This window comes from Bufo bufo, chromosome 7 (assembly GCF_905171765.1).
Source record: "Bufo bufo chromosome 7, aBufBuf1.1, whole genome shotgun sequence".
NCBI classification, from domain to species: Eukaryota; Metazoa; Chordata; class Amphibia; order Anura; family Bufonidae; genus Bufo; species Bufo bufo.
The window spans coordinates 67,309-82,301 of NC_053395.1; the positions used below are offsets into that span (position 1 = coordinate 67,309).

The 14,993-nt window shown below is 43.1% G+C and overlaps 1 protein-coding gene across 1 annotated transcript in view; it reads right to left on the reverse strand.

Moving 5' to 3' along the window:
* Positions 1-14,993, reverse strand: part of SLC5A2 (solute carrier family 5 member 2) — a 136,665-nt gene that overhangs the window by 58,931 nt on the left and 62,741 nt on the right. The window contains exons 3-5 of the mRNA XM_040440945.1: positions 4,409-4,513; positions 3,166-3,225; positions 2,874-2,978 (exon numbers count right to left, since the gene is read on the reverse strand). Of these exons, the coding sequence (XP_040296879.1) occupies positions 2,874-2,978; positions 3,166-3,225; positions 4,409-4,513 (270 nt within the window). The remainder of the gene's footprint in view (positions 1-2,873; positions 2,979-3,165; positions 3,226-4,408; positions 4,514-14,993) is intronic.

Genomic DNA, 14,993 nt, shown 5'->3' on the forward strand with positions numbered 1-14,993 from the left:
AACAGCAGTGGAGCAGATATCCCACCAACCAGTCACTAACTGCAGTAGAGCAGATGTCCCACCAACCAGTCACTAACTGCAGTGGAGCAGATGTCCCACCAGCAAAATGACTGATCCCATCAGAGTAAATGTCCTACCAACTACATAAAAGCTTACATACCACCAACCGGTCACTAACTGCAATAGGGCAGATGTCCCACCAACTGGTCACTAACAGCAATAGAGCAGATGTCCCACCAACCAGTCACTAACAGCAACAGAGCAGATGTACCACCAACCAGTCACTAACTGCAGTGGAGCAGATATCCCACCAACCAGTCACTAACTGCAGTAGAGCAGATGTCCCACCAACCAGTCACTAACTGCAGTAGAGCAGATGTCCCACCAACCAGTCACTAACTGCAGTGGAGCAGATGTCCCACCAACCAGTCACTAACTGCAGTGGAGCAGATGTCCCACCAACCAGTCACTAACTGCAGTAGAGCAGATGTCCCACCAACCAGTCACTAACTGCAGTGGAGCAGATGTCCCACCAGCAAAATGACTGATCCCATCAGAGTAAATGTCCTACCAACTACATAAAAGCTTACATACCACCAACCGGTCACTAACTGCAATAGGGCAGATGTCCCACCAACTGGTCACTGACAGCAATAGAGCAGATGTCCCACCAACTGGTCACTAACAGCAACAGAGCAGATGTACCACCAACCAGTCACTAACAGCAACAGAGCAGATGTACCACCAACCAGTCACTAACTGCAGTGGAGCAGATATCCCACCAACCAGTCACTAACTGCAGTAGAGCAGATGTCCCACCAACCAGTCACTAACTGCAGTAGAGCAGATGTCCCACCAACCAGTCACTAACTGCAGTGGAGCAGATGTCCCACCAACCAGTCACTAACTGCAGTGGAGCAGATGTCCCACCAACCAGTCACTAACTGCAGTAGAGCAGATGTCCCACCAACCAGTCACTAACTGCAGTGGAGCCGTTGTCCCACCAGCCAATGACTGATCCCATCAGAGTAAATGTCCTACCAACTACATAAAAGCTTACATACCACCAACCGGTCACTAACTGCAGTAGAGCAGTTGTCCCACCAACCAATCACTAACTGCAGGGGAGCAGATATCCCACCAACCAGTCACTAACTGCAGTGGAGCAGATATCCCACCAACCAGTCACTAACTGCAGTGGAGCAGATGTCTCACCAACCAGTCACTAACTGCAGTGGAGCAGATGTCCCACCAACCAGTCACTAACTGCAGTGGAGCAGATGTCCCACCAACCAGTCACTAACTGCAGTGGAGCAGATGTCCCACCAACCAGTCACTAACTGCAGTGGAGCAGATATCTCACCAACCAGTCACTAACTGGAGTGGAGCAGAGGTCCCACCACACTCAAGTAGATGTTCCATCAACTACTCACTGACCACACCTGATGTAAATTCGAGAAGGTATTAAGTATTGTATAAAGGTGAAATCCAACCCTTCATTAAAAAGTCAATCCTTTATTCCAGGTGGTCCGAAAACGTGTTGTGGTTAATTAGACTCAAATCAAGTATCATATTTTTAACTTGGTAAGTGAGGGATTAGGACTTTATTCTGATGCTACTTCACCTCGCAAGACCCCCAGGAATCCATCATGTCCGTTTGACAAGATGTCTATGGGGGATGCAAATATGTACTGAAAACTAGGCATGTGCCTGAAAATAAGGGGGTAAATTGCCACGCTGGGCTACGTTAGAGACCAGCTGCACTGGTTTTCCACGCAGGTGTGATGCGTAAAGTGAACGCATAGCACCCACACTGAATCCAGACCCATTCATCTCATTTTTTTCACGCATCAGTTCTGCGTTGTGTGAGAATTGCAGCAGGTTCTATATTCTGCATTTTTCACGCAGCCCTGCCGGATAGAAGTGAATGAGGCTTCAGTGAAAAACGCATTGCGTCTGGATGTGACCCGGAGGAGACCTGCATGCAGTCCAGATGAAATGTGTTTTTCACTGATGGTTGCTTGGAGATGATCTTTGTAAACCTTCAGTTTTTTTTCACATGTGTTAAAAACGCATCAAAACGGATTGCACCTGCGCGGAATAAACTAAAATACTGAACGCAATCGCAGATAAAACTGACTGAACTTGCTTGCGAAATGGTGCGAGTTTCACTGAACGCATCCTGACACAATCCGTATCGCTTGTGTGAAAGAGGCCTTAAACGTCGGCCTGGTGCAAGTCCTCCAAGACCATTGGTACCAGGTCCCTCAAAATACAATTGCAGAAAAGAGGCAGCACTCCAAAATGTGATGGTGGGTGGACCAACGTTTGTCAAACATTGCTGTTGGGGTGAATAAACGTGGGTCCACCACACAAAGGCATGTGAACATAAGTGTGCCATGGAGAGTAGCTGTAGTCTGTTGTCACGCTGTGTGGAGATCACCACAACCTACAGCAAGCAGCACGGAGCCAAGGGAGACTTTAGGGCAGAGTTATCATTGGTCTGTTGGGTGCAACACCAGGACAAGAGCTCATTGCCAGAAATGAAAGTAAGTGCCACCCATAGAGACTTTGAGGTGCCTAGCCGGCTGCCTCCAGAGACTGTTGTACCCATTAAGCTTTGCCTCCTGTGAGAGTCTTGCAAACAAGGCAAATTCTGTGAAAATGTTGTTCCTGGTTATATCTGTGTCTGCCATCCATGAGTTAAGAGCCACATACACCACTCCCTGGCCAAAAAGACCCTGGGCAGTGTGACCCCCCTTACACCCATACCCCAGACCTTCACTTTCCCTTTCAGGAGTTTAGTTTCCATGGGCTTTCCTGTTGTGCATGAAGAGCGCCGTAAGTCAATGTCCCAGTCATACAGAACTCACTGAGATCTTAGTGAATATGTACATGGCCAAAGATAACACAGACAGGTACAGCTGGATCCGTTCCCCTCCAAAGCGTTTCTTCAGATACTCAGGCATCGTCACTACCTGTTGACATAGAGAAGAGATGGAGAAAGTCTGCACGCTGCCTGTGAAATCATCTCACCTTTATAGAGGAAGGCATTAGAAGAAATGGTGAGCCTATAGACCTCTTGCCTGCTTATCTCCAACAAAGCAAGGGCTTCTCACCAAGACCTTGGAGGCGTGGGTCTCTGGTTGGACCTGGTATTCTCACCTCTGCTGTTAGGTAAACTGGAACAAAAATCCATCCCATAAGCAAAACCACAAAGAGAGCCTGGAAGAAGAAACAGACTGTGAGCCACGGTGCACGTGTCAGGACCTGGAGAACTTGTCATCCTGAACATCTTACTATTGGCCAGGTGATAACTCATTTAGGTCTCCTCTTTTGGATGGCAATAAGAATGTCTCCTCGGACACAAAGGAAGGAACGCTGGAACCCTGAATGGAGAGGTGCCGCACTCAGCAGGGCAAGTATGTTCAACCCCCACCTGCAGATTATAGTTTCCATTCTGTATATTGTAGTATTGTCTCCCACTGTCCCAGGTATGATGTCCTCTGTTTTTAGGGTTATGAATGTGGCCCCCCTACTGCCAGTACACACACAAAGTAATAATGAGGGACCCAGGCTGTTTTGGGGTCTGTCATCTATTACACCCAGGCCTCATTCCCCGGCCGGGCTCTCCCCTGCAGAGCGCCTGAGCTCAGAATGATCCCCGGCCTGTTCTCCCAGCACGGCACTACAGTGGGGGTATTAAAGGGGTCACTACTGTGTGGACTATTAAGGGGGCCACTACTGTGTGTAGTTATTAAGAGGGGCATTACTGTGTAGTGGTATTGAGGGAGAGAACTACCGTAAGGATAGACTACAAAGGCATAACTAGGGGGTGGGGAGTTTTGGCTGGGTGGTCTTGACTAGCCGCAGGAGAGGGGGCAGCCTTTTCTAGTTACGCCCCTGCCCTCCACATACTACAGCCTGTAGCCTGTGTGCTTCCTTTTCGGAGAGTTCACATACTATGACAGTGAGTTGCACTTTTCTCACAGGGACAGTTGTGTGGCCGGTGCGACTCACTTGGAAGTCAGTGGCTGCCATATAGGCCCTTGACCCCCAACACACCTCTAGGGTTGATTTCGGGGAGAAGCAGGGCCCCAACCTTACCTACGGAGCCACCATGATACCCTACAACTCTAGCACACATACGTTAAAAGCACACAGCAATATCCTAGCATCGACCCCTTTAATCGCCGAATGTTTAACACTTCAAGCTATGGGAAGACACCAGTGAGCAGAAATACAAGGTCACACACCCTCTGAGACTGCGCGTTATATTGCTGGTTCCTCTGGATTTACGCTCACTTTAAAACCACAAGTGGATTACTCACTTATTTCTATCTATGTCTCCTTCTTCTCACACATATTTGATATCTGTTAAAGAAAGTTACAATAGAACAAGCCTTACGTTCCATTCAAATCCAGCAACAGCTATGCCACTTGCTGCCCCGGTGCCAGCCAATCCGACAAAGTGACCACTTCCAATATTACTAGCAAAAAGTGAAGCACCAACCTGCAAAAGACAAGTACTTATTTACATAGAAACATAGAATGGCAGCAGAAAAACACCACATGGTCCATCCTTACCTTATTTCTATTTATATAGATTTATCCCCAGCATACTTCAATTCACTCAATGTAGATTTTCCATCCACATCTGGTAGACGTTTGTTCTATAGTCTAATTACTCTTTAAGTAAATTAATATTAACTAACATTATTTCTAAATTCCCAAATCCCCCCCCCCCCCACAAATATTACATTGTGGTCCCTTGTTCTCAAATTATAAAAAAAAAGATCTCCCCTGAACCTTATTTAATTCTTTAACATATAAAGGTCTCCGTCGTATCCTCCCTTTCTCTTCTCTCATGTAACATATATAAAGGTCTCCGTCGTGTCCTCCCTTCTCTTCTTCTCTCATGTAACATATATAAAGGTCTCCGTTGTGTCCTCCCTTTCTCTTCTTCTCTCATGTAACATATATAAAGGTCTCCGTCGTGTCCTCCCTTTCTCTTCTTCTCTCATGTAACATATATAAAGGTCTCCGTTGTGTCCTCCCTTTCTCTTCTTCTCTCATGTAACATATATAAAGGTCTCCGTCCTGTCCTCCCTTTCTATTCTCTCATGTAACATATATAAAGGTCTACGTAGTGTCCTCCCTTTCTCTTCTTCTCTCATGTAACATATATAAAGGTCTCCGTCCTGTCCTCCCTTTCTCTTCTCTCATGTAACATATATAAAGGTCTCCGTCCTGTCCTCCCTTTCTCCTCTTCTCTCATGTAACATATATAAAGGTCTTCGTCGTGTCCTCCCTTTCTCTTCTCTCATGTAACATATATAAAGGTCTCCGTCCTGTCCTCCCTTTCTCTTCTCTCATGTAACATATATAAAGGTCTCCGTCGTGTCCTCCCTTCTCCTCTTCTCTCATGTAACATATAGAAAGGTCTCCGTCATGTCCTCCCTTTCTCTTCTTCTCTCATGTAACATAAATAAAGGTTTCCGTCCTGTCCTCTCTTTCTCTTCTCTCATGTAACATATATAAAGGTCTCCGTCGGGTCCTCCCTTTCTCTTCTTCTCTCATGTAACATATATAAAGGTCTCCGTCATGTCCTCCCTTTCTCTTCTTCTCTCATGTAACATATATAAAGGTCTCCGTCATGTTCTCCCTTTCTCTTCTCTCATGTAACATATATAAAGGTCTCCGTCGTGTCCTCCCTTTCTCTTCTTCTCTCATGTAACATATATAAAGGTCTTCGTCGTGTCCTCCCTTTCTATTCTCTCATGTAACATATATAAAGGTCTACGTAGTGTCCTCCCTTTCTCTTCTCTCATGTAACATATATAAAGGTCTCCGTCGTGTCCTCCCTTTCTCCTCTTCTCTCATGTAACATATATAAAGGTCTCCGTCGTGTCCTCCCTTCTCCTCTTCTCTCATGTAACATATAGAAAGGTCTCCGTCATGTCCTCCCTTTCTCTTCTTCTCTCATGTAACATAAATAAAGGTTTCCGTCCTGTCCTCCCTTTCTCTTCTCTCATGTAACATATATAAAGGTCTCCGTCGGGTCCTCCCTTTCTCTTCTTCTCTCATGTAACATATATAAAAGGTCTCCGTCATGTCCTCCCTTTCTCTTCTTCTCTCATGTAACATATATAAAGGTCTCCGTCATGTTCTCCCTTTCTCTTCTCTCATGTAACATATATAAAGGTCTCCGTCGTGTCCTCCCTTTCTCTTCTTCTCTCATGTAACATATATAAAGGTCTCCGTCGTGTCCTCCCTTTCTCTTCTTATCTCATGTAACATATATAAAGTGCTCCGTCGTGTCCTCCCTTTTTCCTCTTCTCTCATGTAATATATATATAAAGGTCTCCGTCATGTCCTCCCTTTCTCCTCTTCGCTCATGTAATATATATAAAGGTCTCCGTCCTGTCCTCCCTTTCTCTTCTTCTCTCATGTAACATATATAAAGGTCTCCGTCCTGTCCTCCCTTTCTCTTCTTCTCTCATGTAACATATATAAAGGTCTCCGTCGTGTCCTCCCTTTCTCCTCTTCTCTCATGTAACATATATAAAGGTCTCCGTCCTGTCCTCCCTTTCTCCTCTTCTCTCATGTAACATATATAAAGGTCTCCGTCCTGTCCTCCCTTTCTCTTCTCTCATGTAACATATATAAAGGTCTCCGTCGTGTCCTCCCTTTCTCCTCTTTTCTCATGTAACATATATAAAGGGCTCCGTCGGGTCTTCCTTTTTTCCTCTTTTCTCATGTAATATATATATATATAAAGGTCTCCGTCTTGTCCTCCCTTTCTATTCTCTCATGTAACATATATAAAGGACTCCGTTGTCTTCCCTTTCTCTTCTTCTCTCATGTAACATATATAAAGGTCCCCGTCCTGTCCTCCCTTTCTCTTCTTCTCTCATGTAACATATATAAAGGTGTCCGTCGTGTCCTCCCTTTCTCTTCTTCTCTCATGTAACATATATAAAGGTCTCCGTCATGTCCTCCCTTTCTCTTCTTCTCTCATGTAACATATATAAAGGTCTCCGTCGTGTCCTCCCTTTCTCTTCTTCTCTCATGTAACATATATAAAGGTCTCCGTCGTGTCCTCCCTTTCTCCTCTTCTCTCATGTAACATATATAAAGGTCTCCGTCCTGTCCTCCCTTTCTCTTCTTCTCTCATGTAACATATATAAAGGACTCCATTGTCTTCCCTTTCTCTTCTTCTCTCATGTAACATATATAAAGGTCTCCGTCGTGTCCTCCCTTTCTCTTCTTCTCTCATATAACATATATAAAGGTCTCCGTCCTGTCCTCCCTTTCTCTCATGTAACATATATAAAAGGTCTCCGTCATGTCCTCCCTTTCTCTTATGTAACATATATAAAGGTCTCCGTCATGTTCTCCCTTTCTCTTCTCTCATGTAACATATATAAAGGTCTCCGTCGTGTCCTCCCTTTCTCTTCTTCTCTCATGTAACATATATAAAGTGCTCCGTCGTGTCCTCCCTTTTTCCTCTTCTCTCATGTAATATATATATATAAGGGTCTCCGTCATGTCCTCCCTTTCTCCTCTTCGCTCATGTAATATATATAAAGGTCTCCGTCCTGTCCTCCCTTTCTCTTCTTCTCTCATGTAACATATATAAAGGTCTCCGTCGTGTCCTCCCTTTCTCCTCTTCTCTCAAGTAACATATATAAAGGTTTCCGTCCTGTCCTCCCTTTCTCTTCTTCTCTCATGTAACATATATAAAGGACTCCATTGTCTTCCCTTTCTCTTCTTCTCTCATGTAACATATAAAAAGGTCTCCGTCGTGTCCTCCCTTTCTCTTCTTCTCTCATATAACATATATAAAGATCTCCGTCCTGTCCTCCCTTTCTCTTCTTCTCTCATGTAACATATATAAAGGTCTCCGTTGTGTCCTCCCTTTCTCTTCTTCTCTCATGTAACATATATAAAGGTCTCCGTCGTGTCCTCCCTTTCTCTTCTTCTCTCATGTAACATATATAAAGGTCTCCGTCGTGTCTTCCCTTTCTCTTCTTCTCTCATGTAACATATATAAAGGATTCCATCCTGTCCTCCCTTTCTCTTCTTCTCTCATGTAACATATATAAAGGATTCTATCCTGTCCTCCCTTTCTCTTCTCTCATGTAACATATATAAAGGACTCCATTGTCTTCTCTTTCTCTTCTTCTCTCATGTAACATATATAAAGGTCTCCGTCATGTCCTCCCTTTCTCTTCTCTCATGTAACATATATAAAGGTCTCCGTCCTGTCCTCCCTTTCTCCTCTTCTCTCATGTAACATATATAAAGGTCTCCGTCGTGTCCTCCCTTTCTCTTCTTCTCTCATGTAACATATATAAAGGTCTCCGTCCTGTCCTCCCTTTCTCTTCTTCTCTCATGTAACATATATAAAGGTTTCCGTCGTGTCCTCCCTTTCTCTTCTTATCTCATGTAACATATATAAAGTGCTCCGTCGTGTCCTCCCTTTTTCCTCTTCTCTCATGTAATATATATATATAAGGGTCTCCGTCATGTCCTCCCTTTCTCCTCTTCGCTCATGTAATATATATAAAGGTCTCCGTCCTGTCCTCCCTTTCTCTTCTTCTCTCATGTAACATATATAAAGTCTCCGTCGTGTCCTCCCTTTCTCCTCTTCTCTCAAGTAACATATATAAAGGTTTCCGTCCTGTCCTCCCTTTCTCTTCTTCTCTCATGTAACATATATAAAGGACTCCATTGTCTTCCCTTTCTCTTCTTCTCTCATGTAACATATAAAAAGGTCTCCGTCGTGTCCTCCCATTCTCTTCTTCTCTCATGTAACATATATAAAGATCTCCGTCCTGTCCTCCCTTTCTCTTCTTCTCTCATGTAACATATATAAAAGGTCTCCGTCATGTCCTCCCTTTCTCTTCTTCTCTCATGTAACATATATAAAGGTCTCCGTCATGTTCTCCCTTTCTCTTCTCTCATGTAACATATATAAAGGTCTCCGTCGTGTCCTCCCTTTCTCTTCTTCTCTCATGTAACATATATAAAGGTCTCCGTCGTGTCCTCCCTTTCTCTTCTTATCTCATGTAACATATATAAAGTGCTCCGTCGTGTCCTCCCTTTTTCCTCTTCTCTCATGTAATACTTATATAAAGGTCTCCGTCATGTCCTCCCTTTCTCCTCTTCGCTCATGTAATATATATAAAGGTCTCCGTCCTGTCCTCCCTTTCTCTTCTTCTCTCATGTAACATATATAAAGGTCTCCGTCCTGTCCTCCCTTTCTCTTCTTCTCTCATGTAACATATATAAAGGTCTCCGTCGGGTCCTCCCTTTCTCCTCTTCTCTCATGTAACATATATAAAGGTCTCCGTCCTGTCCTCCCTTTCTCCTCTTCTCTCATGTAACATATATAAAGGTCTCCGTCCTGTCCTCCCTTTCTCTTCTCTCATGTAACATATATAAAGGTCTCCGTCGTGTCCTCCCTTTCTCCTCTTTTCTCATGTAACATATATAAAGGGCTCCGTCGGGTCTTCCTTTTTTCCTCTTTTCTCATGTAATATATATATATATAAAGGTCTCCGTCTTGTCCTCCCTTTCTATTCTCTCATGTAACATATATAAAGGACTCCGTTGTCTTCCCTTTCTCTTCTTCTCTCATGTAACATATATAAAGGTCCCCGTCCTGTCCTCCCTTTCTCTTCTTCTCTCATGTAACATATATAAAGGTGTCCGTCGTGTCCTCCCTTTCTCTTCTTCTCTCATGTAACATATATAAAGGTCTCCGTCATGTCCTCCCTTTCTCTTCTTCTCTCATGTAACATATATAAAGGTCTCCGTCCTGTCCTCCCTTTCTCTTCTTCTCTCATGTAACATATATAAAGGACTCCATTGTCTTCCCTTTCTCTTCTTCTCTCATGTAACATATATAAAGGTCTCCGTCGTGTCCTCCCTTTCTCTTCTTCTCTCATATAACATATATAAAGGTCTCCGTCCTGTCCTCCCTTTCTCTCATGTAACATATATAAAAGGTCTCCGTCATGTCCTCCCTTTCTCTTATGTAACATATATAAAGGTCTCCGTCATGTTCTCCCTTTCTCTTCTCTCATGTAACATATATAAAGGTCTCCGTCGTGTCCTCCCTTTCTCTTCTTCTCTCATGTAACATATATAAAGTGCTCCGTCGTGTCCTCCCTTTTTCCTCTTCTCTCATGTAATATATATATATAAGGGTCTCCGTCATGCCCTCCCTTTCTCCTCTTCGCTCATGTAATATATATAAAGGTCTCCGTCCTGTCCTCCCTTTCTCTTCTTCTCTCATGTAACATATATAAAGGTCTCCGTCGTGTCCTCCCTTTCTCCTCTTCTCTCAAGTAACATATATAAAGGTTTCCGTCCTGTCCTCCCTTTCTCTTCTTCTCTCATGTAACATATATAAAGGACTCCATTGTCTTCCCTTTCTCTTCTTCTCTCATGTAACATATAAAAAGGTCTCCGTCGTGTCCTCCCTTTCTCTTCTTCTCTCATGTAACATATATAAAGATCTCCGTCCTGTCCTCCCTTTCTCTTCTTCTCTCATGTAACATATATAAAGGTCTCCGTTGTGTCCTCCCTTTCTCTTCTTCTCTCATGTAACATATATAAAGGTCTCCGTCGTGTCCTCCCTTTCTCTTCTTCTCTCATGTAACATATATAAAGGTCTCCGTCGTGTCTTCCCTTTCTCTTCTTCTCTCATGTAACATATATAAAGGATTCCATCCTGTCCTCCCTTTCTCTTCTTCTCTCATGTAACATATATAAAGGTCTCCGTCGTGTCCTCCCTTTTTCCTCTTCTCTCATGTAACATATATAAAGGTTTCCGTCCTGTCCTCCCTTTCTCTTCTTCTCTCATGTAACATATATGAAGGACTCCATTGTCTTCCCTTTCTCTTCTTCTCTCATGTAACATATATAAAGGATTCTATCCTGTCCTCCCTTTCTCTTCTCTCATGTAACATATATAAAGGTCTCCGTCATGTCCTCCCTTTCTCTTCTCTCATGTAACATATATAAAGGTCTCCGTCCTGTCCTCCCTTTCTCCTCTTCTCTCATGTAACATATATAAAGGACTCCGTCGTGTCCTCCCTTTCTCTTCTTCTCTCATGTAACATATATAAAGGTCTCCGTCGTGTCCTCCCTTTCTCTCATGTAACATATATAAAAGGTCTCCGTCATGTCCTCCCTTTCTCTTATGTAACATATATAAAGGTCTCCGTCATGTTCTCCCTTTCTCTTCTCTCATGTAACATATATAAAGGTCTCCGTCGTGTCCTCCCTTTCTCTTCTTCTCTCATGTTACATATATAAAGGTCTCCGTCCTGTCCTCCCTTTCTCTTCTTCTCTCATGTAACATATATAAAGGTTTCCGTCGTGTCCTCCCTTTCTCTTCTTATCTCATGTAACATATATAAAGTGCTCCATCGTGTCCTCCCTTTTTCCTCTTCTCTCATGTAATATATATATATAAGGGTCTCCGTCATGTCCTCCATTTCTCCTCTTCGCTCATGTAATATATATAAAGGTCTCCGTCGTGTCTTCCCTTTCTCTTCTTCTCTCATGTAACATATATAAAGGATTCCATCCTGTCCTCCCTTTCTCTTCTTCTCTCATGTAACATATATAAAGGTTTCCGTCCTGTCCTCCCTTTCTCTTCTTCTCTCATGTAACATATATGAAGGACTCCATTGTCTTCCCTTTCTCTTCTTCTCTCATGTAACATATATAAAGGATTCTATCCTGTCCTCCCTTTCTCTTCTCTCATGTAACATATATAAAGGTCTCCGTCGTGTCCTCCCTTTCTATTCTTCTCTCATGTAACATATATAAAGGTCTCCGTCCTGTCCTCCCTTTCTCTCATGTAACATATATAAAGGTCTCCGTCGTGTCCTCCCTTTCTCTTCTTCTCTCATGTAACATATATAAAGGTCTCCGTCCTGTCCTCCCTTTCTCTTCTCTCATGTAATATATATAAAGGTCTCTGTCGTGTCCTCCCTTTCTCCTCTTCTCTCATGTAACATATATAAAGGTCTCCGTCGTGTCCTCCCTTTCTCTTCTTCTCTCATGTAACATATATAAAGGTCTCCGTCATGTCCTCCCTTTCTCTTCTTCTCTCATGTAACATATATAAAGGTCTCCGTCGTGTCCTCCCTTTCTCTTCTTCTCTCATGTAACATATATAAAGGTCTCTGTCCTGTCCTCCCTTTCTCTTCTCTCATATAACGTATATAAAGGTCTCCGTCGTGTCCTCCCTTTCTCCTCTTCTCTCATGTAACATATATAAAGGTCTCCGTCGTGTCCTCCCTTTCTCTTCTTCTCTCATGTAACATATATAAAGGTCTCCGTCGTGTCCTCCCTTTCTCTTCTTCTCTCATATAACATATATAAAGGTCTCCGTCCTGTCCTCCCTTTCTCTCATGTAACATATATAAAGGTCTCCGTCGTGTCCTCCCTTTCTCCTCTTCTCTCATGTAACATATATAAAGGTCTCCGTCGTGTCCTCCCTTTCTCCTCTTCTCTCATGTAACATATATAAAGGTCTCCGTCGTGTCCTCCCTTTCTCTTCTTCTCTCATGTAACATATATAAAGGTCTCCGTCGTGTCCTCCCTTTCTCCTCTTCTCTCATGTAACATATATAAAGGTCTCTGTCCTGTCCTCCCTTTCTCTTCTCTCATATAACGTATATAAAGGTCTCCGTCGTGTCCTCCCTTTCTCCTCTTCTCTCATGTAACATATATAAAGGTCTCCGTCGTGTCCTCCCTTTCTCTTCTTCTCTCATATAACATATATAAAGGTCTCCGTCCTGTCCTCCCTTTCTCTTCTTCTCTCATGTAACATATATAAAGGTTTCCGTCGTGTCCTCCCTTTCTCTTCTTATCTCATGTAACATATATAAAGTGCTCCGTCGTGTCCTCCCTTTTTCCTCTTCTCTCATGTAATATATATATATAAGGGTCTCCGTCATGTCCTCCATTTCTCCTCTTCGCTCATGTAATATATATAAAGGTCTCCGTCGTGTCTTCCCTTTCTCTTCTTCTCTCATGTAACATATATAAAGGATTCCATCCTGTCCTCCCTTTCTCTTCTTCTCTCATGTAACATATATAAAGGTTTCCGTCCTGTCCTCCCTTTCTCTTCTTCTCTCATGTAACATATATGAAGGACTCCATTGTCTTCCCTTTCTCTTCTTCTCTCATGTAACATATATAAAGGATTCTATCCTGTCCTCCCTTTCTCTTCTCTCATGTAACATATATAAAGGTCTCCGTCGTGTCCTCCCTTTCTATTCTTCTCTCATGTAACATATATAAAGGTCTCCGTCCTGTCCTCCCTTTCTCTCATGTAACATATATAAAGGTCTCCGTCGTGTCCTCCCTTTCTCTTCTTCTCTCATGTAACATATATAAAGGTCTCCGTCCTGTCCTCCCTTTCTCTTCTCTCATGTAATATATATAAAGGTCTCTGTGGTGTCCTCCCTTTCTCCTCTTCTCTCATGTAACATATATAAAGGTCTCCGTCGTGTCCTCCCTTTCTCTTCTTCTCTCATGTAACATATATAAAGGTCTCCGTCATGTCCTCCCTTTCTCTTCTTCTCTCATGTAACATATATAAAGGTCTCCGTCGTGTCCTCCCTTTCTCTTCTTCTCTCATGTAACATATATAAAGGTCTCTGTCCTGTCCTCCCTTTCTCTTCTCTCATATAACGTATATAAAGGTCTCCGTCGTGTCCTCCCTTTCTCCTCTTCTCTCATGTAACATATATAAAGGTCTCCGTCGTGTCCTCCCTTTCTCTTCTTCTCTCATGTAACATATATAAAGGTCTCCGTCGTGTCCTCCCTTTCTCTTCTTCTCTCATATAACATATATAAAGGTCTCCGTCCTGTCCTCCCTTTCTCTCATGTAACATATATAAAGGTCTCCGTCGTGTCCTCCCTTTCTCCTCTTCTCTCATGTAACATATATAAAGGTCTCCGTCGTGTCCTCCCTTTCTCCTCTTCTCTCATGTAACATATATAAAGGTCTCCGTCGTGTCCTCCCTTTCTCTTCTTCTCTCATGTAACATATATAAAGGTCTCCGTCGTGTCCTCCCTTTCTCCTCTTCTCTCATGTAACATATATAAAGGTCTCTGTCCTGTCCTCTTTTTCTCTTCTCTCATATAACGTATATAAAGGTCTCCGTCGTGTCCTCCCTTTCTCCTCTTCTCTCATGTAACATATATAAAGGTCTCCGTCGTGTCCTCCCTTTCTCTTCTTCTCTCATATAACATATATAAAGGTCTCCGTCCTGTCCTCCCTTTCTCTCATGTAACATATATAAAGGTCTCCGTCGTGTCCTCCCTTTCTCCTCTTCTCTCATATAACGTATATAAAGGTCTCCGTCGTGTCTTCCCTTTCTCCTCTTCTCTCATGTAACATATATAAAGGACTTCATTGTCTTCCCTTTCTCTTCTTCTCTCATGTAACATATATAAAGGTCTCCGTCGTGTCTTCCCTTTCTCTTCTTCTCTCATGTAACATATATAAAGGACTTCATTGTCCTCCCTTTCTCTTATTCTCTTATGTAACATATATAAAGGTCTCCGTCGTGTCCTCTCTTCTTCTCTCATGTAACATATATAAAGGTCTCTGTCGTGTCCTCCCTTTCTCTTCTTCTCTCATGTAACACATATAAAGGTCTCCGTCGTGTCCTCCCTTTCTCCTCTCTCATGTAACATATATAAAGGTCTCCGTCCTGTCCTCCCTTTCTCTTCTTCTCTCATGTAACATATATAAAGGTCTCCGTCGTGTCCTCCCTTTCTCCTCTTCTCTCATGTAACATATATAAAGGTCTCTGTCGTGTCCTCCCTTTCTCTTCTTCTCTCATGTAACACATATAAAGGTCTCCGTCGTGTCCTCCCTTTCTCCTCTCTCATGTAACATATATAAAGGTCTCCGTCGTGTCCTCCCTTTCTCTTCTCTCATGTAACATATA